Below are 25,985 nucleotides of genomic sequence, written 5' to 3'. Positions count from 1 at the left end.
ATTAGAATAAAGGAGGTTATTTTGGTCCGGTTTGATAGGAGTCTGCTGAAGGTTTATGATGCACAAGTCTAAGTCAGACTGTTGTCATCCGTCCAGAAAGTAAAAGCACAAAGTGTTGCAGGACTTCTCTTCCATGGTGTCCTTACTGGGACCTGATACTGGGCAGAGTGGACAGAGCAGTTACTGTCCCAATATATGATCCATAACTTGGGGAATGGGGTTCTTAATGGGGTGATGGAAACTGACTGGAGTATGAAGACATTTAGGAGGGGTATTTTTTAGGTCGAGCAAACTAATTACCATCAATTAAGCATTACGCACAAACCCAAGCCTAAAAATAGCATGTAAAGGGTTGACTTCAGGGATGCAGTGGAGGGTAAACGCCTCAAACTCTTTTTTTAATTTGTAGAATACAGAGTTTACCAACCTTTTTAGGCTGATACGTGTCTTTAAAGCATCAATTCAGAGTGCTTCATAATAAGTAATGTAGCATAAGTTATATGAGGATGGGTCTTTGAAGCGGGGAAATCATAATGCTTATAATTGATTTTTGTTTATATTGGTGGTTATTTGCCTTATAATAGTTAGGCCTAGAGGTTATACGTTACCCACCTGTTTATTGATAATTATTACATTCATAGACTATGAGACAGCAGGAGCGTCAATTCACTAAACACTAAACTATGTCAAAGTCTCTACATCTCATATAATTTCTCACCAAAACTTCCAAACCCCGCTCACATTAATAGACTATATTTTCTGGGTACAAGTGCAGCGGCGACTGATGACTGACAGGATATTAATACTTATTCAATATGATAAATAATTAGAAGTCACCAGCCGCGCACAGTTTAGAGGGCACGTCGGTCCTGAAATGTTTCCCTGATGTGATTTTTTTAATATGGCTTCCAGATACATTTCTGTCATTTTCTGCTTTATCTTTACTCTTCATTATAATGATTTAAACTGCAAGATCAAATTTGGACTCACTTGCCGCCCAACTGACGCACATCTCTTTCTCTCTCGACTGATTTGAAATCTTGGCCTAAAAGGCTGTCAATTAAAGTCAGATTATTATCACGAACAGATCCAATAAAATCCATAAATATCAGTGTTATCGGCAGCAATCTGTCTGTCTCTCTGTCTCCTTATCGGCAGACTGTCGGGCTCGGTGTGAGATAGAGATCTGACAGTCTGTATTAACCTGTTGATCTCCTGTTTGGGACCAAACAACAGTTAAAGCCATCAGCTCGGGCTAATGCCGTCTCCTTACTAATGGGGATTAATTGAGACGTAAACAGCAGGCTGATAAGCTCCGCGCGACGCCCCGGGGTGCCACCGGCCTGCAGGACGCCGCCTGATGGATGGAAGTGAAGCCGGAGACAGTGCGGCGTCTGCCGGTGAAACATCTGCAGCGATCTTCCCTTGTCTCAGCATTTAGGTTAACTGAACTGAAGCGGCAGTTAAAATGAAGTGATTACAACAACAATAACGATAGGCCGACTAAGATTTATAATCAACAAAAACAACAGCAATAATAATGAATGAACGAGGACGCAATCGCTGGTGTGTTGTACCGAGTGTATCGACTGAAAGGGAAAATAACATTAATCATCATTATCATCACCGTCATAATCGTCGTCGTGGGTCATCATAATAATAATTTATGTGCATTGATGAAATAATTTAGGCCTACGTATTAATTTCTGTAGTTTGCACCATAATTATTATTATTTAATTAGTATTATTGTTGTAATCAGCAATTGCTACTATTTATTATTGTAGCCTACTAATACAATAATAAAAAAATAAAATAATCAACTACTAGCCTACTATTACTGCTTCTTCTGTTACTTTACAACTACTACTACCAATATTAATACTAATAGCCTACTAATAAGAAGATAAATGTAATAGGAATCCAAAGTCTACATGCATGCCTAAACACCCCCCCCCCACACACACACACACACACACACACACACACACACACACACCTACGCGTGAGTCAGTATTATTATTTGCCCCATCTGTGTGAGCTGTACTGTTGCTGTACTGTTTACACTACAGCTAACCAGCTAACCACAACCAGAGCCTCTGCTCTCTGTGCAGATGGAGGATTATGATGAAGACTCTGACCTATCAAACCTCATCACCTTGTATTAATTGTGTGTGTGTGTGTGTGTGTGTGTGTGTGTGTGTGTGTGTGTATGTGTGTGTGTGTGTTGGGGGGAGAGGGGATTATCTAGTGTTATGGTGACCATTATTTTTGACTTTATGTCATTTTCAAATTTGGATTTTTTTGAAATCTCAGTTAGCTTCAATTCGTTTTCAAATGGGTTTTCTACAGGGGCATAGGTGTCATTTCAGCTTTTTGGGGTGGGGGTGGGGGGTCGAGGGGGGTCACATTCTGGCTCAAACTCTGGGCAGAACAGAAGATACAAAATTACATGAGAAAAGTCTGTCAATATGAACCAGAGTGAGGAGTAAGTAAGATATTAGTAAGCTGAACCCCTGATCTGAAACATGGCAGTCTGAACTGTTGTCAAAATGCCTGTAAAGCCATTGAAAGGAGATTCAGACAGGGGAATTGTTCCATTTTCTTGTGACCGAAGCTGAAAATGTGCTTTGGTCAAACTCCACTGTGCTTCTACAAAGGCAGAGCGGGTACAAATAGACTGCAGCATAATTCATCTTTCTCCCAATACTGAAGGGCACAGGAGCCCCGTCTCCCCCCAGATCTACACCTGTGCTAGAGTTAATCCTTATATTATTCCTGTTCAGGATTGCTTAAAATTCATTTTTATGTATTTTGTGTGAATTTAATGGGACATTTCACTAAAAACAAGGCTGGTTTATTATGGACACAAACTAACGCAGATCCCAAAACTGCAAACATGCACAGATGAAGCACAAATGAAGTTGTTTAGATTTTATCTCCCACTGATATCATAGAGCTCACTAGAGTGAAATAAAGCACAGTGAAATTAAATGGGAAAATAGTAATAGAGTAAAATGTGAATTGTCCTTCACAAAATGCTATAAATCAATTTCGGGAAAGTTTGCATTTGGAAAGATTTTGATACCCGAAATTCACCAGTCAATATTTGAAAAACTCAGATGATATTAGCATCCAAAACATAAATATTTTGTGAGCCAAGGCCTTCAGACCTCATTGTTTTTCACCTTCATGCAATCATTTTGTGTAGGTGCACATCTCAATTTGGAACAAAAGTCTGCATCTTCATTCTTGTTTGAATTGGACTTTGCAGGATTTCAAATCAGAACAAAGCATCACAACCAAGCACCTAATGAACTAAACACTGGAGCAAAAACCTTTCTCACAGAATCACCATCCATACTCTTCCTGGGAAGACTGGGACAAAATGATGCTCAGATGTGTTATGGGTGGAAATGTCTCTTTATGTTTTAGTAATAGCCTATCCAATCACTGAAATTAATATAGATATCTTCATTACTATTGTAACCACAGGGTCAAAACACCAACACTGAGCATAATAATGTTGACATTATAGGTTAGTTAGTTTTAGGGCCAGAGATTTCAGTTAAGTTTCACTTGAAAGCTAACTGACATGCTGAATGGTAAGTTTTAATTCAGTGGATTCGCTACATATGACTAGAGCACCATGGTAAATATATATTATTTGCAGCAATGGTAGAATATTGTAATCCTTTCAAATGTCACCAGAAACTCATATTTCACTGAAATTCAATTCAATTCAATTCAATAACTTTATTGTCCCAGATGGGAAATTTGTTGTGCGGCCAAGTATAAAGAACACAAATCACATACACATTTATTCAAAAAACACAGCATAGACTACAAAGACCATAAAGATGAAATAACATAGATGAAAATAACAATAGTCACTCCGTGAACTTGGAAAATTTATAGCAGTTGCAATAAAAGAGGACTTAGTCCTGTTGTGTTTTAGGCTTGGAGTTCTGCAGCTTGGTGGAGTGAGTCTACACCCAAGATGTTCTAGAGCATGAAGTCAAGTTGCCATGCATACATGTGGCTACTGCACGCTTTTTATTGCAGATGTTAAAGTTGTGCTTATTCCTTTCAATGCTAACACTGGAACCGAACTCATTTCATCAATACCATGCTGAGCCTCTGTGGAGAGCAAACTGACAGCTTTAAAAGACTGAGAAGTGTGGTAATATTAAATCTGTTTTTACCATGAAGCTCCAGCCAGCGAAGCGTTTCATTCCAAAGTGAAATCCATTTTAGAAAATATATTGCTGCCTAATGTTTTTCCCAATTTTTAAAAACCACAACTAGTTACATCTTCTAAAATGTTACTATTTGTAAGTAAAGGGCTCCAGATAGCTAGTGACATCAAAGTTAGGAATCGAGAACAGTCAATAGTGAGTTTTACATAGGTGACACATATTTCAAATGGTCAATATCACATTTTTGCTAAATACTCTTCAATTATTGCCCCTGTGTTTTTCTCTGAGTAACAAATAGCAAAAACACTCATCAGTTTCCCCACAGCGGCCTCATTATCAGGGATTCTCCACTGTCCCACTATCTTGTACTATTCAAATGTACATTATGTCCCTTTAGGGCAGAGGTGGAAAGAGTGCTAAAATGCTTTAGTCAAATAGAGGTACTGCTATTTCATTTTAATTGTACTCGGAGTAAAAGTATTTGCCTGGAAAATTACTCAAAAGTTAAACAGTATCTCAGAGTTACTTTTGAAGAAAAATCTCTCTAAAGCTCTCATGCACGTGTTGAAGTGTCTCCTCCCCCTGGAAAGTGTTGGCGTCAGGATCAGTCAGGATGGATCCTCGCTCTGTCTAACCACCCACATGTTATTGCAGAAGGCCTGGTTCACGCAGTTTCCAGCACTCACACCGCTCTTATGATTGGTCATTAAGGAGCGACACTCCGCCCATCAGCAGACAAATCAATGTGAGGCTCAGTTTTCCTGACAGGTCCAGACAGAGCAGAGCAGGAGGAGAGAGTTCAGCTAATGACACACTGTCATCTTTTCCTCAGATACAACTACACTATTACTACTACTACTATTACTGCTACTGCTACTACTACTACTACTACTACTACTACTATTACTGCTACCGTTACTACTATTACTGCTACTACTACTACTACTACTACTTCTACTACTACTACTGCTACTACTATGTACGTCGCTTTGGATAAAAGCGTCTGCCAAATGGGAAATTGTAAATTGTACTATTACTAGTAATACTACTTACTTCTTCTTCTACTCCTACTACTATTACTGCTACCATTACTACTACTACTGCTACTATTACTATTACTACTACTACTACTATTACAAATACTGCTGCTACAACTACTACAACTATGATTGGTACTACTACTGCTACTACTACTATTATCACTGCTTCTTCTTCTACTTCTACCACTACTGCTACTACTACTACTGCTAATGCTACTACTACTACTTCTTCTACTACTACTACTACTACTGCTACTACTACTAATAAAAACGTATTTAATTGATACCTACTTGATCTCCATGGGGAAATTCTCTTTTCTCCTGCCCCCCTCCACAGGGAGGTCAGAGGTCAGAGGTCAGGGTCAGATACAGAGCAGCAGGTCTGGAGCTGGAAGGGATTCAGCGTCTTGCTCAAGGACACTTCAGCAGGGCAGAACACGAGTCCTCTGGTTGAATGAAAATATCTCTCACCATGCCACCCCAAATGAAGGCACTCATCATGTAATTAGGATTTTGTGGGTTTGAATCCGGCTTGTGATCTTTGTTGCATGTCATCCCTCATCTCTCTCACTCTCATCTTTCCTGTCACTCTCTACTCTCAGTGAAATATGTCGTCCCTCATGTATGATGCAGGCAGCCCTTGGGCCAGTCAGCAACAAGATGCATCATCCTTCCACGTTTCATCAAAATCAGACCGGTGGTGTAGCAGTTATGGCCTTTCTAAGCCTAAATTTGATAGTTTGATGTTTATAGCGCCCCCATCAGGCTAATCAGTGTAATTGTGAAGGATAGCTGGCACACAGAACCAAAATACATAATACCTCCAAGTTTCGTCAAAACTGGACCACTTGGTGCCAGAGATATCACATTTGAGTTAAAAAAAAAATTACCTTTTAATTTCAGCGCCCTCATTAGGCCAATCAGTGTAATCTGTAGGGACAGCAATCTGACTGACTGAGTAGCAGTTAAGTTACAAATGTTGCCCTTTAACTACAGCGCCCTTTAACATCAGGCAAATCAATGTATTTTTTAAATGCTGGAGCACAGTACCAAAATGTATCATCTCCCCAAGTTTAGTCCAAATCAGACCAGTGGTTTCTGAGAAATCAGATGAAATATCATGTTTGACAGACAGATGGACAGACACTCAGCCCCATCCATACTCCTGGAAAGAGTACTAGAATTTTCTACTTAAGTAGAAGTAAAAAAAAAAATGACTTAAGTAAAACCAAAAAGTGTCTCATTTAAAATGTCCTCAGAGTAAAAGTTAGTGAGTTCCTTTTTAGGAAAGAGAACGTTGTTGCTGTGATCTTTTCCATGTGATTCTACAAGGAGAGAGGACAGAGTTCAAACTAAATTCTGTTAATTGGAAAATTTTGAAATTACAAAATAAAGTGCACAAACAAAATAAAGCCAGATTACTCTTCTCTTCTTTGCTGACTGACCTTTCACTGCTAATGGCTTGGTCCAGTTTCTGTTGCTTATGTAGAATCTACTTAATCTGTCCTCTGTTATGGATGTGATTTAAAATGTAGTGAAGTACAAAACCTAAGTAAAAACATATTAAAGTAAAAGTAAAATTATTGACTTTAAGTACACAAAAAAGCTACTCAATTACAGCAACATGAGTAAAAGTAATAAATCAGTACTTCCAGCCTGGATCACGGCTAACTTCCACTGTGTTGACCTCTGTGAGAGCCGCCTTTCCACAGAAGCAGCATCATCTGAAGAGTCTGGCTCTAAAATGAAATATCCACCAATTTGCAAAAGTGACACCTACAATACTAAGTGTATAAGCACACTTTTAAGACTATTCATTGTCTTCGTAGGAAGATAACACGTAAAGGTTATTGGTTTCAGGGTAATGGATTTTGCAACAGACGTGGATGTTTGGAAATGTCTTTTTAACTGTTTTCCCGAGTCCCGGGGTTGGAGATGGGAGGAAGGCCAGCCAAGAGAGCGGCTTTGGCTCGTCCATCAGCCACACATATCTAAATATTTATTCTGTGATCCACATTTATCCATCCACTGGCGCAGCTTTCTGGGTCAAAAACATTATGTTTCTGGGAAGATACAAGGGTATACACCGTTTGTCCAGTGCTACCCAAAACCATTTATCCCAAACTGTCAGGGTTTACAATAACAAGCATAAATTGCGGTGTGCGTCTCACTAAAAATCATTAGAATCATTAATTTGATTCCCGGACCGGCTGGGAAAATCTGGGCAGGGAAAGAGAATGAGTAACGCTCTCTATTCGCTCAGCAACTGCCACCCAGGAGCCCTCGAGCAAGGCACTGAACCCCCGACTACTGCAGCTGCTCACTGGCCACCTGCAGACGACTGTGGCTGAACTGGGCAGCTGCCAGTGTGAAGCAGGCAGGGAGTTTCTGAAAAACAGCCTGGCATGTTCCGCTAACACTCCCTGAATTAAATAAAAAAGCAAAATGGTTTTAGCCAATGTTTAAAATAGACAGTTTAAACAAAAATTTTTTTGTAAAGTACAGCTGTTGAATGGCAACAATTCAAAAACAATGAATGGGAAATCCATTGTCACCAGTGACAATTACATGGCCAGTATCTTGAAACCTTAATCCAAGTTAAATGGGGAATTTTTTATCATAACTCTTTGCCATGTGCCTATTCATTTTCCACATGATTTTTACCAATATGTTGCATTGTCAATTATCTTTATCTCTGACTGTCACTGGATTGTAAACAGCTGTTGTTTGCTGATTGTAGGATAATAACAAAAGTATTGTAGGATGCCACAATACAGCACAGTGAAGCAGTGTGGGCCTGTTCTGTAGTGGTGAAGAGACGAGAACACACTCTCAACACACACTCAATTTAAAACTATGTTTAAAACAAACCTCACACATTTCGATGCGGCGATTAGCATACTATTCCAACACAAAACTGTTTATAAACTAAAGATCCTGGTCATCTATCCACAATGTTCCACCTTTACTATAAGAATGAAGAAGTATTTAGCTCATTAGCTGTAGTGCTCACATACAGAGCAACACCTGATCCCAAATAAATTCCCATGTGTTTATCTACTGAACACTGCTGTATGTTTAGATCCCAAACACTTGGTTTTATTAGCAGCCTCCTAACTGCTTTACAGCACTGTGTCATCCTGTTATCTGCATCTGGTCAGTGTACAGGATACAGGTTTTACAGGGAAAAGACTCAAGTGCATACATACTGTAGAGCTACATCTGACCTAAATATACATCTGCATGTGTTTATCTGCTGATCAGTGTTGGGCAAAGTCACTTTTAAAAGAAATTAGTTACTTTACTTTGTTTCTTACCTGAAGTGTTATCCACTTAAAACAAGCCGTAGTGATCTGTGTTGTTGCTCATTGTTTTAAAATGCAACACAAGAATATTGCTCTGTTTATAAAACAGTAGGCCAATCTCATGTATATCAAGCAGATGTATATCTGTGTATCTCATGTATATCATTGCAGGGTTTTTTCAGCAGCATGTTGTTTGCATGAGATACCACAGGATTTTCACTTATTTCTACTTATTTAAAAATAAAACTGTGCTAACAAAATGAAATGTGAAAGAAAAATAAAAGTAACATTGTAGTTTTAAAAAGTAACTAATAACGGATCACAAGAATTGAAAAACTAACACATTAAGTTACAAAGTTACCAACAACAACAAAAAAAATGCTGCCAGAAAGTGTTAAGCTGTGTGTTCAGAACCCAAACACTTGATATTGTCTCCATCTGTTTAGCATGCAGGATACAAATCTTACCAACAAAAGGCCTAACAAAAAATTGAGTAATCTAGAGTGGAATCAGCTGTGACGAAGTGTTAGTTTATGCCGGTATCTCTTGAAAAAACAGTGTACCGATAGGTGTTAAGCTGTGTGTTCAGATCCCAAACACCTGAGAGGCAAGCAAGTTTTTTTGGCTCCTCCTGCACATCTTTTCTGTTTGTTTGTTTGTTTTTTTTGTTTTTTTTGGGGGGGGGGGGGTTCAGTCGTCTTCAACTTCCAATCTCTATGTAATTCAATTTTTAATATGTGCAATAAACTAAACTTAAACTTAAAACTTAAACAAGTGGCTTCACAGTCAATGGCTTCCTGCGGTCTCCTTCAACCAGCAAAAGGTCTAACAAAAAAAAAAATATATATATATATTCAGTAATCTGGAATGGAAGCAGTTTGTGCCAAAGTATTAAAGTGTATACCGGCGTTTTGCCCATGACTCATCATAAAACTCACCTGAAGTGGACTCTGTCTCTGTGCAGTTTCATAGCAGCAGACATTCATTAATCACCCCGGCTGTTTCAGGGTGTGTTCCTCTGGAGTAGTGCAACTGTAAAACACGCCACTTCACACAGCGGCTCGCGCGTGGGGGCGCTGATTCGACGACATGCCACGCTGCCAAACTGAATTATGATAAATGCTGTTTATAGAAATCTTTACAGCTGTGTGGAGCGTGGTATCTCGTGTTGTTGTGTGACCTGCAGGCGGAGCGTCACCGATGGAGAGATTAGAGACTCGTCCCACATTTAAACACCAAAGACGCTCCATTTATCACTGCAAGAGGATGGTGGACTTATGAGGGAGCGGTGTTGGTTGTTCTGCAGAAAAGCCCAAAATCTCTCTCTTTCTTTCTCCAGCTCAACACACACACACACACACACGCACACACACAAATTCGTAGGCTGAGGCTTTGAGGGATTTGGAGAATGTAAGTTTCAAGGAAATTCTAGACTTGGTTTTCTTCCTCTCTTAGGTATTTCTATTTGGACTTTGTCTTTCGGACACTTAGTCACACACACACTCTCTCACATACACACACACACACACACACACGCCTGATGTTGACCTTGGCTCTGACCAGAGCTGTTGCCATGCGCCATCCAGAGGAGGGCCTGACCTCACATGCCAAGACCTTCCCCCCCGACAAAATGGATCGCCTAACATTTCACAGCGAGAAAGCTGAGGAAGAAAAAAACAGAGAGGGAAGAAGGATGGCAGGGGGTAAAGTGAGACGAGAGACATGAAAGACAGCATTTTAGCTTGTAGGCCGCGGGGAATGACAACAAACACAGGACCTGGAGTGAAACGGGATCCAGTGAGGAGGAAAGGTGGGGGAGGTGTGTGTGTGTGTGTGTGTGTGTGTGTGGGGTGGGGGAGGCAGTGTTTGTCAGTTTACTTATGTCTCTCGGTGGTAGCCTGCCTTTCAACTTCCAACCAGGCAGCATGGCAGCTTAATCCCTAGAGAAACTGTCCTGTAACCAGAAGGTCACAGGTTCGATGCCTGCAGTTGACCTTATTCACATGGCGGCCATTTTGAACACTTGGGGTGGGAAACTCTACCGGGAGATTAGCATATAAAAGTAGCATTTCTTAAACACATAAGGACAAAATACAGATAAACCGTTGCTGTTAACAGTTATCAAATTAGCAATCTTGAGAACAACCACAACTTTTTGAATTTAGCAGGGAAGTTAGTTAGCTTACTAGCTAGTTAGTATGCTACTAGCTAGCTACATCGGCTAGACTCTGGTAACTAGCAATACAGTATATTAAAATCTGAACACATCCCTCTGGATTCTTGAGCTCCATTTGTTTCAATTATGTTTTTCAGTGTAATCTGTGAAATGATAAATGTTTTTATGATATGGGAACTTGGTATGCAACAGTAGCACAGAGCTGGGCTGTTGCTCTTCCAGGTAGTTTTCCACACCAGGTACTATTCAAAATGGCCCCGGTGTGAATAAGATCAATAGCCAATGTGTCCATTAACAGCCATTATCCTGCTGAAGTGCTCTTGAGCAAGACGCTGAACTCCTGCCTGCTCTCTTACTGCAAGTTGCTACTGATAAATACAGGGTTACCACATATTTTCACTGATGAAATCCCAAAACTTTTCCAGGACTCCTCCCCCTTTCAATTTTATTTTTCCCGATACTTTTCATGCAATTCCCAAACTTTTCCAGACTTTCTACACCTGTGTAGGAACGCTGGTTAAAATGATTGGATCCCCCTGATCTTTGACAGTCCCAGCAGTATTTATGAGCATTGAACATGAACAGTCTCTCTTATTAAGACAGAAACCTGAGGACTAACACTTGGCCCTGAGATCTCTTCAAGATGTCAGAATCTGGAGTTGATCCATAGAGAATGAACTGGGAGAGATGATGAAGGTTGAGGGTTTATATGGAGAACCTTTCTACAAGGGTTATTTGTAGCATCAAAATGGGTTATGATGCTGTAAAAACTAAAATAACCCATTTCTATTATCATACAGGACCCGTTTCTCAAGTGTGGAGCCAAAGTTTTGCTTGGTAAAACATCAGCAGACACTGTTTTTCTGTTTGAATAATTCCCTGCACTCAACTTATTGCACTTGATGGTGTCTCACACATTTTCTAGGTTCAACATTTTTATTATTTGATGCCATTATTACCCACTCATCTTGCACCGCTTGTCATTTCTCACTACAAAGTTTTGCCTGTTCAGTTTTGTGCCTTTTACGTCTTGTTTGGTGTCTAGAAAGTTCTTTGCAAACATTGTGGAGAAAAACAACAAAGGTTAGAAATGTACTGTAGCTGTGAGCTAATGAGCAAATTATCCCTTTATGAAAATCAGTTGGGAATTTTGAAAACAAGCAAAACTATAAGGCACCCTGCCAACACTGAACAACTTTCCAACTGCTGTTACATCCAAATACATCATTCCTATCGCTTCAATTTTAAGTGAAGATTATTTCTTGACCCTGCAAACATCCCTTAGGATTTGGAATCAAGTCTGTATCTCCATTAACGTCATAGCAGGGTTCCCACACCTTCTTAAACATCAAATTCAAGGACTTTTCAAGGACTTTCCAGGCCCAATTCCCTCAAATTCAAGGACCCAACACGGCATAGTTTAAGACACGGATCAAGGTTAATTACTGTTACAACACTGAGAATTTTTATAATGAGAACTAGCAGGCTTTACAGAAGCTCACAGACAACAATTAAAAAGAGAGAGAGGCTTGAATGTGTGAAGACTTCTCAACTTTGTGTTACAGTGATGGCAGACTATGTGGTCTCTCGCCTTCTCTAACACAAATATATAAATTCAAGCACTTTCAATGACCCATGTCTATTTATGTCCATTTTCAAAAACTTTCAAGGATTTTTTCCCCTCAAATTCACAAACTTTCAGGGATTTCAAGGACCCGTGGGCACCGTGTTCATAGTTATGGTAAAAAAACACAATTATATCCCAGATCTGGATCACCACCAAAATGAATTGTCCCTTGGCCCAAGTTTTTGAGATATCCTGCAGACAGACAAAAAGAGGCAAAAACACAACCTTCCCTGTTGGAGGTAAACAAAGAAAAAGACGAGGACACCAATGTTATGAAGTTCTCTCAGCGCCTGGGACAGCCAGCACCAAGAGAAGACCCTGCTTCTGCGAGGAGCTGCCTTAGCGAGTTTATTTACAATTCACAAAATACAGGTTTCACTTTCAAACAGTGTTCAAGCATTTCACATTATCTCCATCATCATCAGACCGGTTCCCCCTCTCTCTCTCTATTGCTTTCAGTCTTTGGTTTCCCAATCTTGAAAACTTGGCCTAGCATGAAGAACACTTCTACAATCATTTTTAAATATATCTGACCCAGCACTTCATTTTTATCCACACACACATAGGATCTGTTTGAATTTAAAATAATGCAAGTTTTCCTTTTGCTACCTTCCAGGTGAGGATTTGTGTGTTTCCTACAAAAACCTGCATTTCTACAGCGTAGTCTTCAGGGAACTTGTACAGTATTTGTATTTGTATATTTCAACATACAAGTTAGCTTCAAAACATAGCTGGCTTGGAGCTTTTGGGTTTATCTATATTTATTTACCCATATTTAGATATATTATGTACACTGTATTCCTGTTTTATGGCTTCAAAACACAAGATTATGTCTATCTGAGGAACTCTTTGTAGTTGTGCGTTGGATGCATGGCGGCTAATGGAAGGCCATGTGTAGTAGTTATAATAATAATAATACTAACATTATTTTATTCTCTGTACAAGTTACTTTTTCACTGTTCAAGTTACTTTTTCACTGTAAAGATCATAAGTTGCTGTAAGTGCTAGAAAGCTGTGCGTATTAAAAAAAAACAGACAAACACAACAACAGAAAGGTGTTTGTTTGTTGAAGGCAAGTAGTTTTGCCTTTTAGGATCTATCTGTTAATGAAGATTACTGTTCCAAAATGCTATATATCCATCATGGGGAAAAAAAAATATTTTCCTTAAGCTTATCATTGAGTTTCTCTAGAAAATGGAGGTTCAAGTCTATAAAAGTGTTTACATTTTGTTAACCATGGACTCAAGTTAAGTATGCGTCACTTTTTCCTCACGGTGGATATCTCATTTTGGAACAAAACTCTTTAAATATGCTAGCGTCAGTCTACAAGTCTATCAGGAAGTGTTAAGCCACTCTGACGGCCCCGTCCAGAGACGACCTCCAGCCTCCGCACCCTGCAGACAACTGGGGATTTGAAAGCGTTCGATTGGCGCAAGGAAAACACCGTCTGGCCAATCAGAAGTTTGTTACGTCGATCAAATCCTTTCATATTGCCCCACAAAGGCAGAAGGCAGAAGAATGACTTGGATGCAGGTCTTTAGTAAGTGGCCATCTTTTTTTATTGTAAGATCTCATCTTCCTCTGGCCTGACGCTGATAAATTCTCATTTTTCAAATTGAGGTTTCTGCATATTTCCTTTGTAGGGCAACATAGAAGAGTCTGCAGCAGAGTGGGGGGGGCTGAGATCAAGTCTGGACAGGGTCACTGCTGTGCACAATGCCACTGAATTTCCACTCACCCAACCGCTTCAACACACCACACAAGCACACACACACACACACACGTCCCATTCAGTCATGTGTTAAATATTTCAGTGTTCAGAATCAAAAGCTGATTCTCTGATTTCTCGACAGATTGAGGAAATAACTTACAGGCTGTCAGTGTCGCCCAGATGACAGAGGGCTGATGTGGGACTTGGTAATCTGATAAAACATTTGCATTTCAATTCCTGATTTAATTCGAGACAAAATGCCGCGACATGCTTTCTCTCTCTCTCTCTCTCTCTCTCTCTCTCTCGTAACGCTTTATTTTCCGGGTCCACAATTTCCTAATAATTTCCTAGAGCTGTTAATTTCTTAGGAAGTTTCCTGGAAACAACCATGAAATGATGCAGTAGTTATACAGAAATGTCAGCAGGTGAGTCGATAAGATACTGTCAATTTCTAAAATTATTTCCTGGAAAGAACTGCAAAACTATAAACTATTTATTGATAAAATAATGATAAAAAATAATCAAAGGCAGAGGTCAATTATCAGAAGTCATTATTCATATAATTCTATAATATAGTTATTTGTTGAATTCTAAATTAATTTTAGTTAATTTCTAATTTTCTATATAACTACTATATAATTTCGTGGTTCTATCTTGAAAAACAGAAGAAATTGGAGGAACTTACCAACTACCATTGAACTCTTTCTATATTTTCCCTATAATTAGTACATAATTTCATGGTTCTTTCCAGGAAACTTCCTAAAGAAATTAACAGTACCTTTCTAGGGAATTGCGGACCCGGAAAATAAAGCGTCACCGTCTCTCTTGCTCTATGTACTCTGTTATCGTACACCAACACAAGTATTCAAACTAATTTTGATGCCGATCCTGTAACCTCACGGCCCGCTCTGAATGTCATAACTTACTGGTTTGGACATTTCGTCCATTCATTTAGTATAGATGTTGAGACCACCCTCCTGGTGGTAGAAATACTTTCCTAAAAGTGCAATATATGCAGTTGAGAAGGGGGTGGGGGGGGTGGGGAGGGGTGTTGCCCGAGGAAGTGAGCATTTCCTTGTTTCTAGGGAGGTGGGAGGGGCTTGGGAACATTTACCCGCCACGTTCCAACTCTTAATCGATTTCCCATCAAGTTTTAACTGTGTTACCCTCCATCAATCATCTGGCAATGCAGGGGGTTATGAAAGTTAACACTAGAGGGAAAAATAGGTAAAGAATTGGAATTTAGTGGGGGGCGGAGTCAGGGAACCAGGATTTCCTGTTGGCCATTTGAAGGCCGATCATCTTCTCTCCTCCTGCTGTGGCTGGGCATTTTTTTTTCAATCCAGACACCAATACTGAAGTTTGCAAGAGAGCAAGTTATTTTGTAACATCTGTACATGTCGTCACCTCCTCTAAACCGAATCAGACCGTGCTCAACTGATATTTTCAGTACAAATTCCCACAGACAAGATGAAAATGTGAATTTTCATTTTAGGAATCTAATATTCTGATGCTCTCCAATACCATCTGATGGATTGAAATTGATACCGATACCAATGATCGGTATGGTACTGATACATTTCTTATTTGATACCCAACCCTACTGCTGGGCGTTTATTTCTCTCCGTCTCGGTCTCCGCGGAGCCGTCTCTCATGCTGCCGCTTGGTGATGACGTACTTGAAGAACTCGTAGACGGACCAGCTGATGGCGGTGGAGGGCATCTGGTAGATGACCCGGGCCTGGACGCCCTTGAAGAAGGCCGGCACGCCTCCCATCCTGTACACCGTCCGAAACGCCTCGCCCAGACCGGAGATGTGGCGGCTCCCGGGTGCTGAGGCGGCGGCTGCGGCTCCGGCGGCGGTCGGGGCCTGGGCCTGCAGCACGTGGATGGCCTGTGCCTCCTGGGTGTTGAGGAGCGTTTTGCAGACGTCGAGCGGCGTGGTGACGGCGGCGGCCAGGGCGCCGGCGAGCGCCCCAGACACGACGTGGGAGGAGGGGTTGTATTGTCTGTGGGGGTTGAGGAGCTCCTGCAGATACTCGTAGGTCATGAAGTGGAGCGCCTGGAAGGGCACGTTCATGGTGAGCTGGGTGGTGTAGCTGCGGTAGAAGGCGGCCGGGCCCTCGCGCCGCAGCACCGCGCCCACGCAGTCCAGCACGCCGCGGTACGGCGAGTTGTACATCTGCATACGCTGCTTCACAACTGCGTAGAACAGAGAGGAGAGAGGGGATCAGGGGGGACAGGTGTATATTTAACGCTGATTCTACGGTCCGGACAGATGACCGACAAGATGATTGAAGAGAGGAACTGGAAGGAAGGGGGAATAAAGCAGACGGCAAAACCCAAACCTTCATTAAAAAAAGTGTGTTCTGTGCCGCACAGTCCAGGTTCTGACACATTTTACCTTTCAAAATTCCAGCCTTTTTCCAGACCTTGATTTCTTGACCAGTTTTGAAGAATTTGGTCGATATTGAATACAATCTATGCCAATTGTGGCTGGGATATATGGCTGTCACCATGGCAATATCACTCTATAACTGATAATTATTATAATAACTGTGCAAGCCACTGCAAGTTACTGAGTGCTAGGAAGCTAAAAAAAGAAAACAAGAGAAAGGTGTTTGTCTGTCTATAGTTTGTCTTTTAGGAAAAAGGGAAAAAAATTAGCCTTAAGTAGCCTTGAAATGAAAATGAAAATAGTATCACAGCAGCAAATATATTAGTCAACAGCTCCACCTAGTGCCCAAATCATAGAACTGCATTTCACAGGGATTTTCTATAACTGTCTTGGACCGAGAAGGGGATTGACAACTTCTATAAATAGGCCTAAGTCTTGGCTGTGCATAATATAGCGTGTGTGTGTGTGTGTGTGTGTGTGTGTGTGTGTGTGTGTGGGTCAGGTGAGCTGACAGAAGAGAGGAGGAGGAGGACGAGGAAGAAGAGGAGGTTTTACCTTCGGCTGGGTTCATGACGGCGTCGTGGAGCAAGGTGGCCATGCAGCCTGCCACTCCTGCAGAGAAACACAGAGAGGAGGTTAAACCCTCCGCCACAAGGAAGCAGGTCACACAGCACTTCTACACTTTCTTCATTATCACCGCTCTAAACCTACACTTACATTTTAGCCGACATGCTTCTTCAGAGTGGAAAGAGTAGAATGAGCTGCCAATAGTAAGCAAGTGTGTAAATGTGGGCGTAAACCCTCATGGGTCCTGTGATGCCAGAGCTTCTGAGAAACTGATCTATAAAATATATCGTAAGTATCAAAATGCACAGTCCACACCTGATGGTAGCTAGTGTTTGTAGCATGAAGAGATGGAAAAGGATGAAAAATATGAAAAAAACAAAACAAAAAAAAATTCCCCTTGTTAGCTTATTCTAATATCGAAACCTCATTACTTTTACTTCCTGGAAAACTTAATGGTTAAGTGGTTACTTCGCGGTGTACCAGTAGGCGTGTCCTGATGGCTGGAATTGATGCAATTTGAAGAATGTGACATTTATGGCAGTTCAAGACAGTCCCTCCTTGTGTTCTGTCCCACCAAGCCGGAAATAAACAACAACTACTGTTTCCTTGTAACTTTCAACGTTAGAATCACCAGACAAACTTGGTAAAGAGACGGTCTGCTTGTAAGATTGTGTTGCAATGAGGTTTTCAGTATTCTTTGGTGTGGTGTCTGTATGTTACGTGGAATCAGGATAGTTGATGAAGTATTATAGGGTAACATATTGGCAATATAACAACCGTATAGGGAAGTTTACATTTCAGGCATTTATCAGATGTTCTCATCAAACAAACAGCAGATTAAAGAGCATTTGTACACCACCGCAATCGCAAGTATCCCAGCTTTATGTGTGTGTGTGTGTGTCATACCGTTAGCAAAGTGGCTGTTGGCTCCGGGGTGAACGGCGTCGTTGAGCGAGAACTTGATCTTCTCGTAGCAGGCGAAGTAGAGCGCGTGGGCTGGCCCCGCCCCCACCGCCATCACGTTCACGCCCCTGACGGGCCGCCACACGCCCTCGGTCCGCACGATCTGCCGCAGGGCATCCATCACGTTGCGGTAGCGCGCTCCCGGCTCGGGCTGCAGGCTCTGCATCCGTGTCTGGAGCGGGACGACAAGACACACACACGTCAATACACAGTGTGTCAAAGATTACACTGCCCGTTTGTTTTATTTAGTAGCCATTTTGGAAAATACTTATGACTGCATGATTATGGATAAGATGACAATCCTGATTATTTTGCTAGATACTGTCATTAGGATTATTAATCACAATTCTTAATCTCAGTATTTTTGGGAACATTATTTTACATTTTGCATCTTGACTTTCACTAAAACAGAGTGAATAATTTGCAATTCCTATACCACAAACATTTACAAGCAACCAAAAATCAGGACTACAAAAGTCAGGGTCGATTATTAATTGTAGAAACTTGTGCGGTTATAAATGATTACTTGTGGAGCTCAATTGTGAAGTTTAAACCAAATAAGTTGTCGGTTTGGGGGGTGGGGGGGTGGGGACACTGGAGGGTGGGAGAAAAATAAATACAGTACACAGCAGATTGAGAGTTCACAGTGTCTGCTAATTAGTGGGAATTTTGAGAATGAGTACTTCCGAGATTTTTAAGACGAATAAAACTTTGTGGCAAACAAGCTTGGGTCAACGAGAAGATGGGTAGCAGTTTCACCACTTTGTGTTTAGCAATTTAAGTAGTGTGTGTGTGTGTGTGTGTGTGTGTGTGTAGTAGACAGTACATCTCACTCCAAAAATCTCTCGTAAACAGACAGAAATCAACCAACTCCAGCCCAAGTTGTTGATTTCATGTTGACAAGTGTGTGCTACAACCTCAAACTGAGACAGAAACGACTGCATTCAACTTAACAACCACAAACCATGAATGGGGGCTGCACACTGCCTGCAGCCAGGATGTGGTGCAAATCAAGACACTCGGCGTGACACTGGTGGCTCTCATACACAAACACAGACATTTGCTCTTGCACAGAGACCTCAGTGAATCTGGGCCTGAGTAACAGAAAACCAGAGCTCCAGCCTCACATGACCTGCAGACAAAGCAACAGTCAGAGCTCAGTAATGAGGAAGATGGCGCAATCCTCAAACTTTTCAGAATACGCAATGAGTGAAACGGTTCCTGCTCCTGCCCTCCCCTCGGGGCTAAGTATTTACAGCAGAGGAGGGAGCAGTGCTGCCTCCTGGAGGGCGACATGGAAATTCCCAGTCCCCGCTTCTGGGAAATGACGGCTTAGGTGGAATGTGCCAAGTCACCCACAGCCATTTACAATATGAGCTGTTGGATTTTTTTTCCCCGTTTTTGGAGCGTTGGGGAGGGTGAGACCGCTCAGCCCAGGAGCCACAGGCAGGGAGAGACAAGCAGCTCCAACAGCAGCAACAATCAGGTTTCAGTGAATATCGATGTAAAATGAAAAATGTCCATGGTATCCCTTTAAATCTCTTCACACTCAGTGATGTGATGGGAAGATCTGAAGACTCCCAACTACAGAAAAGAAGCTCACCACTAAGTTCTCACTAACAGCACCACATTAGCCAAAAGTTGAAGGCCAAATCCTTAATCTGATTGTGATTAAAAACAGTTAACCCTGCCACAGAAAGACACAGCAGCATGGGTAGAAGTTGTTTTTTATCCTCAGCCTGACAGAGCACTAAAAAGTTCAGGAGTATGGGACAACAGGGACTAAAAATACATTATACGAAAGAGGAAGCTATACAATTTTAATGACAACGTTAAAAGCCTGTTGTCTACATACAAGACCGACTGTTCCACAATCTATTTGTATACATTTCTAGACTGAGGTTGAAGCTGCCTTTGCAGTGCAGCACTGACTTTGTCTCCCAGTACTTAAAAATGTTAGCTTCAGGGTTGGATAGACATTTACATCAGATCAAATAAAGTAATGGCAAAACATTTAATGGCTTCAATTTCCAAGAACAAACTAAAACGGAAGACTTCCATAAGCTAATTCTACAGCAATGTATGTTTGCCGACCTGAACATCTGTACACTGTTACTTAACCCATCGGCACTACAGCTAGGCCTAAAAGACCTTGTTGTTAATAGTGCCAAGTATTTCTGACTGACGCTCATTTGTCTGTAGCTTGCTTTTCGTGGCCATTTTGCTCTTCACTGGCACTCCTGGCTTTTGCTTTTGGCAGGCACAGCATAAGTGGAATTTGAATGGGTGCTCTGGGTGTCTGGCACCCATAGCCAATGTTGAGAATCCCCTGGAATGTAGTAATATTGGGTACAATTACTCATAAGGTAAATAAATATATTATGAACAAGCACTGACTATTTTCCATTGATAATTCACTCTTATAACCTTTATCAACACAGTCATTGATAAATTTGCAAAGCTGAAATCTAGAAAAATGAATTTGTAGGGTTGGTGCAATATGGCACATTTGGAAAAGGAAAGTTGTTGTGATATTGAGGTACAAATTTCGGCTGAACGCTCCTGCATTTACTGTAGCATAACAGTTGTGGATTTTAACTGTAATTTTTGCATGCTGATAAGTTATAACATGGTTGGGTATACAGAAAGCACAACTAAAGCTTGCTTGCACCCATATGCATGACAGGCAAGCTCCGCCCCTGAGGCACAGCTTAGGGTTTTTGTGCCTCGACACACGTTCAAAATGTACCACATTTTGTAAACATGTTATCCTGTGTACTAATGTTTCAGTAAAGATGCTATTGCATATTACAAGGAAGTTCTCTGTGTTTTTTGTTGGTTTGCCTTTTGGCCACTAGGAAGGCAGACAGCATACTCCGTCATGGCAACAGTGATCTCCCTAGGGCCGATCTTCCACATGCTAGCTTAGCTTCTGGCTGATCTACCACTGGCTTGGACCTTGCCTGATAACAAATGGTCCTTGATTTGATCATCGTTTTTTTAAGTTTGTCCCAGTCATCTAGGTTGCTCCTCTACATAACATTCTTCCTGGTGTCTGCACACAGTCAGCATAGCTGGAGATATCAGCGCTCGTTTTCCTTCCTTCAGAAGAAGGCATTAGCTGCCATTCATTCTTGTTCAGTATGAAAAACAAGTTCCACAGAGCGAGAGAATCCATCACAGGAAACATGAAGCCTTCATTTGGTTTGGTCAAAATTTCCATTTTCTCCTTATTTCATAGTTGACAACTGAGTTGAGTGTTTTCATCTCGGCGCTGCGTTACGTTCCTCTCTGCTTCCTGTCAGTCAGCTGACACCACAGGAAGAAATGAAGTCTCCTCCAGGAAATAATCCCTCAAAAACATGTTGCCTCTAAAACTTTACTGTCTTTTTATTTAGGGGCGTCTTGGTTAGCCGGGACAGCAGTTTATTTCAAGCTAGGTTTGAGACCGTAAAGTTTGTAAATTAAAAATGATGAAAACAAGTAATTATTATAAAAAACACCATACAGCATATACGCAACTACATACAGCATGCACTGCAAAATTATTGGGGAAATGTAAATGAGCTATAACTGTAAATGATAGTTAAAGTGAATGAGACTGTCTCCACACACAAAAAAATACAAAAAACTAGTGATGAAGTGGATTTGAGCAAGGCACTTAACCCCCAACTGCTCCAAGTAGAAGACTTGAGAAGTCAGGATTGAATATGTGGAACTGTTTGAATGTGACGCTGCAGGCCGGTACTGAAAATTCAACTAGTAAACTAACTGGTAAATCTTCGCTGGATAAGTGCGAAAGTGTTAATAAAGAACCGAGCGAACAATGAGGAAGTTCACCAGGTGAAGATGTTGGCCAACCTGCTCCGTCGACAGCAGGAAACTAGGACTGTGAAAATAGAGAACCTTCAGGATCGAGGAAGTTGTCCACCAAACATTACCGCAATGGCAACCACACTGACTTCCTTGAGGTAAACTATTTGCTCCCCCAGCGATTCAACCAGATGCACTTCCTCCTCCTACGTCTGTGATATTATGGCTGAACCATATTCAACCACAGTCTAGACTTGCAAACGATCAAAAAGAGACTGAGAACCAAGGAGAAGACAACTGAGACTAATTCCCAGGCTTCTCCCTCTAGTTATTTGGTGCCATCTGAGCTTGCATGGCATTGTTTTCATGTGCTCGAACAAACTAAAAGAGCAAACTTTCCAGATTTCAAATAAACTGCTCCGCAGATGCTAGGTGTGAACACACACACTTAGTATCTGTTGGCAACAAAAACTATGGCATTGGGGTTAAGTAGTCGAGTCAAAGCCGAGGTCTAAGGAGGGAAACATTATAAGGGTCTGAGCGAGAAGCCAGTCGGCTCAGTTCTTCTTCAGGCCCTATAAATCTGTCCTGTTCTGTACAGTCAGCAGTGGTGAGAGAGCAGCTGCCAAATCCCAAACTTCAGAGATCTGGTTGAGACTGACTCAACGGACGAACATGACAGTCATGTCGCAGATTTAAACCCACCGTTCTAAAATGCTCCTGACCGACCGATTTTCCAGTTGTGGTGAAGAAAGACAGTGTTCTTCATCACCTGAGCATTACTCAACAATACCTGATCACCACCTTGATTACGACTAAGTTAGACCTTAGTTCACTGAGGTAACCAATAAAATTAACACTGACAAAATGTTGGTAAATTCTGGCTGTGGCTGATAAGTCTGTCATTTCCACTTGCCAATTTGAAAGTAGGCAGCTTATTTCCATTTGTTTTTAATTCAAAAGTCTACTTTTGCTGCCAGCAAATTAAACTGACTAGGTCAACAATGAATCCATTTGAATCCAGTGTGCACCATTGACAAAAAGGTTACTTTTATGCTCTGACCTTGGATGTGATGTAATTCCAATCACTTATCTCAGGTCATTTACACTGACAATAAATTCACAAACCTCCAGGATTAGTGATTGTTAAACACAATTATGCAACACACATCCTGCTGTAACTGATATACAGCAAGGTGTGTTTCACTTCCCACAAACCCATTTAACTAGGCTGTTGCCTGATGGTCCAGTGACTGATGACCCATCTGTGTTAATCATCAACTACAGTCTGTTCACAATGAACTTCTCACATGATCTGCTGTGACAGCAGTGTGTTTCCATGTTAGCTGCTAAGCTACATGCACTATGACTAGTACTATTCGTAGGAAGTTATAATGTGAAATTCCCAGCAAGTGACCGCCCGGTGCCCATTATCGGACACAACTTTGTTCCTTTGCACCCGATCGTGGCTGATGCGTAATGTTTAGTTTTGTTTTAGCCTTTTCCTGACATCACTTGCCCTTTCCTCCACAACTACTAACAAGATGGGGATCTGGGCTAGAGCATAAACACTAATACAAAGCTTAAAAGTCGTGGAAACAGAAGTGCCTGTCCCATCTTAGGCTGATGCGCCTGTGAAGTTTCGGTAAGCAGATATCGCATTGGTAAACCTGTTTAAATACTGCCATGTGACTGTGCGTATGGTTTGTCAAAACAATTTTGAGAGAAAGGAAAAGAAGCACGTCAGACGGGGACGTGTCCGATAATGGACGCATTTCCATGAGCGCTAGCTGATGTTAACTATTGCAGAGGGCAAGTGCTAGTGTAGCTAGCTGGCTAGTTTAGCTAGCAGGCTAACTGAGAGGAGCCACATTAACTGTCAAACACAACAACACGTCAGTTTTCTAGCTTGTTATTGCACGATTATTTGGACAGCTAGATATGAATCAACATAAACAGATCCACTTATACATTCCTCGGTGGATAATATTTTCACTTTGACCTCTTAGTGTTGCAGTGCTTTCTGTTAGATGGTAACTGACTGACCTCGGTTAGCATGCTATGCTAGTTTATTATCAAATCGAGCTCAGGCTTGGTCGTTGGGCCTAGCTCGAGGTTTATGCAATCAGCGTCAGTGTTGTTGAGTAACGTTAGCGGAAACCGGACCCAAACACGTTTTAAAATAAGCAGAATACTGTTTTTCTTTGTTCTGATACCTTGACACAGTCGATGGGGTACATTAGGCAGTGCTCCATGATGCCAGCCACGGCTCCTGCCAACATGTGTGTGCTGGTGGCTACTCCTTGAGGGAGTCCCTCATAGTCTATTTCTGGCTCGATAGGGGCAGAAGTCTCCGGAGTTGCTCGATGCAAGACCGGAGCAAAGTCCTGTTCCCCTCCCATCCTCGGCGAAAGACCCCCGACAAATCCCCCCGTGGCGTCCAGAAGCCTGTCGCCCAACCATCGGATGTCTGCCCCGGCTGCAGCACCAGTAACCCCGGTGTCGACGCTTGGTGTTTCCACGGACATTCGCCGGGACGCGAAACTGTCCGCTTCCATTCAAAGGGTGAGTTCAGGCCGTCGAGTCTGTTCAATCCGGCGACTATCGTGGCCCGTCTGTCCGTGTAGACATCAGCGTTGCTGCTCGACCACTAGATATCCCAACCAGAGGTCCGGTGGTGCCAGCCGGAGCGGAGAAGGGGCTTCGCGGGTCGCAACTGCGCGGCAGCTGCGGAGGGAGTCAGGCAACCGGGGCGGAGGCGGGGCATGAACACGGTGGGTTTGTCCGCGAGTCACACAGGAAGTACTTACATTATTTGATAGAATAGCTGTCAATCATTTGCAACTCTGCGATAAGTCAATGCAATTGGCCAATTCTGGCTTAAAATATTCATAAAATAAGGCGGGCAGGTTCAATGGGCGGGACTTGAAAGTCTGGCAATGGAAGGGCAATAGTGACACTTTTGTAACATTTTTGTAAGAGTTAAGTCACATGTTGTAGGAGAGCTGTTATTTATGGTATAGGCTATATAGGAATGAATAGGTATTGTGTGGTGTTTTTTGTGTTGCTATTCATAAAAAAGAAAATATGTGGACAATGACCTGCCAAGGTCACACAAACAGGTTGACTGATTGATTGCAGTGGGATCCATGAGGCCAAAGATTCATATCTGCTGATTGATGTTAACACAGCTGATGAAACACTTCCCCTATTTTGGCAATAGATTTAGTAATGTATTGAGGGACAATTTTTTTCTCCTCCCCACCACCTCCTTTGATAAAGTTGAACAAATGTCGAGTATATTATATTCACCATTGCCTCGCCGGTGTGGAGGTTAATTGCATCTTCATGTATAACAAATATCCTGTATTAGATGTACCCGAATAGGCCTGAATGAAGTGACCATAACAGCCACAGACTGTAGAAGGTGACAACCATGGCAGTATTATATTATGTGACAAGTATTCATTTCTCCACAAGGTGGCATATGCTGCCATCAGGTGCTCTCTGTAAACTCCTTTCGACTTAAATACAGCTAGTTATAGGATTTTTGGTCGGAAATTGCAAACTTTATAAAGCATTTAAATAATTCATTTTATATTGTTTATTTGTGGCACGTATATACATACCTCCTGCCATGTCTTTCCCCATTTTCTGCCTTGGTTTTGACACTTTTGTATAGGCCTACATACTCGATAGGTTGGCTATAGCCTACTTTAATATCTATGAAACAGGGAAAATTCTTATATACATTATCAATTAACCAGTAAACATGTCGTTCCACACCAATGGTGCAGGCAGTCCCCTGGCCAATCAGTAACGAGATGCTTCATCCCTCCAAGTTTCATAAAAATCAGACCTGTGGTGTAGCAGTTACATCTTTTCAAAGTTTGAAATTTTGCCCTTTAATCATAGCGCCCCCATTAGGCAAATCAGTGTAATGTTTTAAACACCAGAGCATGGTGCGGAGATGAATCGTGCTTCGAACTTTTGTCCAATTGAGATCACGTTTGATGTGTCCCCGCCTTTTGAGATCTAACAATCGCAATATTTCCGACGGCGTTTGAACGCAGCAGCGATTCACTTCAGTCTCAGTGACGTAGCTTCACGTGGGCCTACCGGAAATACGTAGCCTGGTGCGTTTACATGCACTTTTTGTCATTTCCCCTTCACCTCGTCTTCTGAAATA

At 41.6% G+C, this 25,985-nt stretch overlaps 1 protein-coding gene across 1 annotated transcript; it reads right to left on the bottom strand.

Annotated features, from left to right (window-relative positions):
• Nucleotides 1-12,615: 12,615 nt before the first annotated feature.
• Nucleotides 12,616-24,493, bottom strand: LOC139931616 (mitoferrin-2-like). Its single transcript, XM_071925161.2, has 4 exons — nucleotides 24,013-24,493; nucleotides 17,927-18,155; nucleotides 17,009-17,065; nucleotides 12,616-16,257 (listed from the first exon to the last, which is right to left on the bottom strand). Exons 1-4 carry the CDS (start codon nucleotides 24,352-24,354, stop codon nucleotides 15,671-15,673), a joined length of 1,215 nt encoding a protein of 404 aa, XP_071781262.2. The 5' UTR covers nucleotides 24,355-24,493; the 3' UTR covers nucleotides 12,616-15,670.
• Between the last annotated feature and the right edge of the window lie 1,492 nt (nucleotides 24,494-25,985).

Source organism: Centroberyx gerrardi, chromosome 3 (assembly GCF_048128805.1).
Source record: "Centroberyx gerrardi isolate f3 chromosome 3, fCenGer3.hap1.cur.20231027, whole genome shotgun sequence".
Lineage (NCBI taxonomy): Eukaryota > Metazoa > Chordata > Actinopteri > Beryciformes > Berycidae > Centroberyx > Centroberyx gerrardi.
The sequence above is the reverse complement of the archived record's forward strand: the minus strand, read 5'-3'. Positions and strand labels throughout refer to the sequence as shown.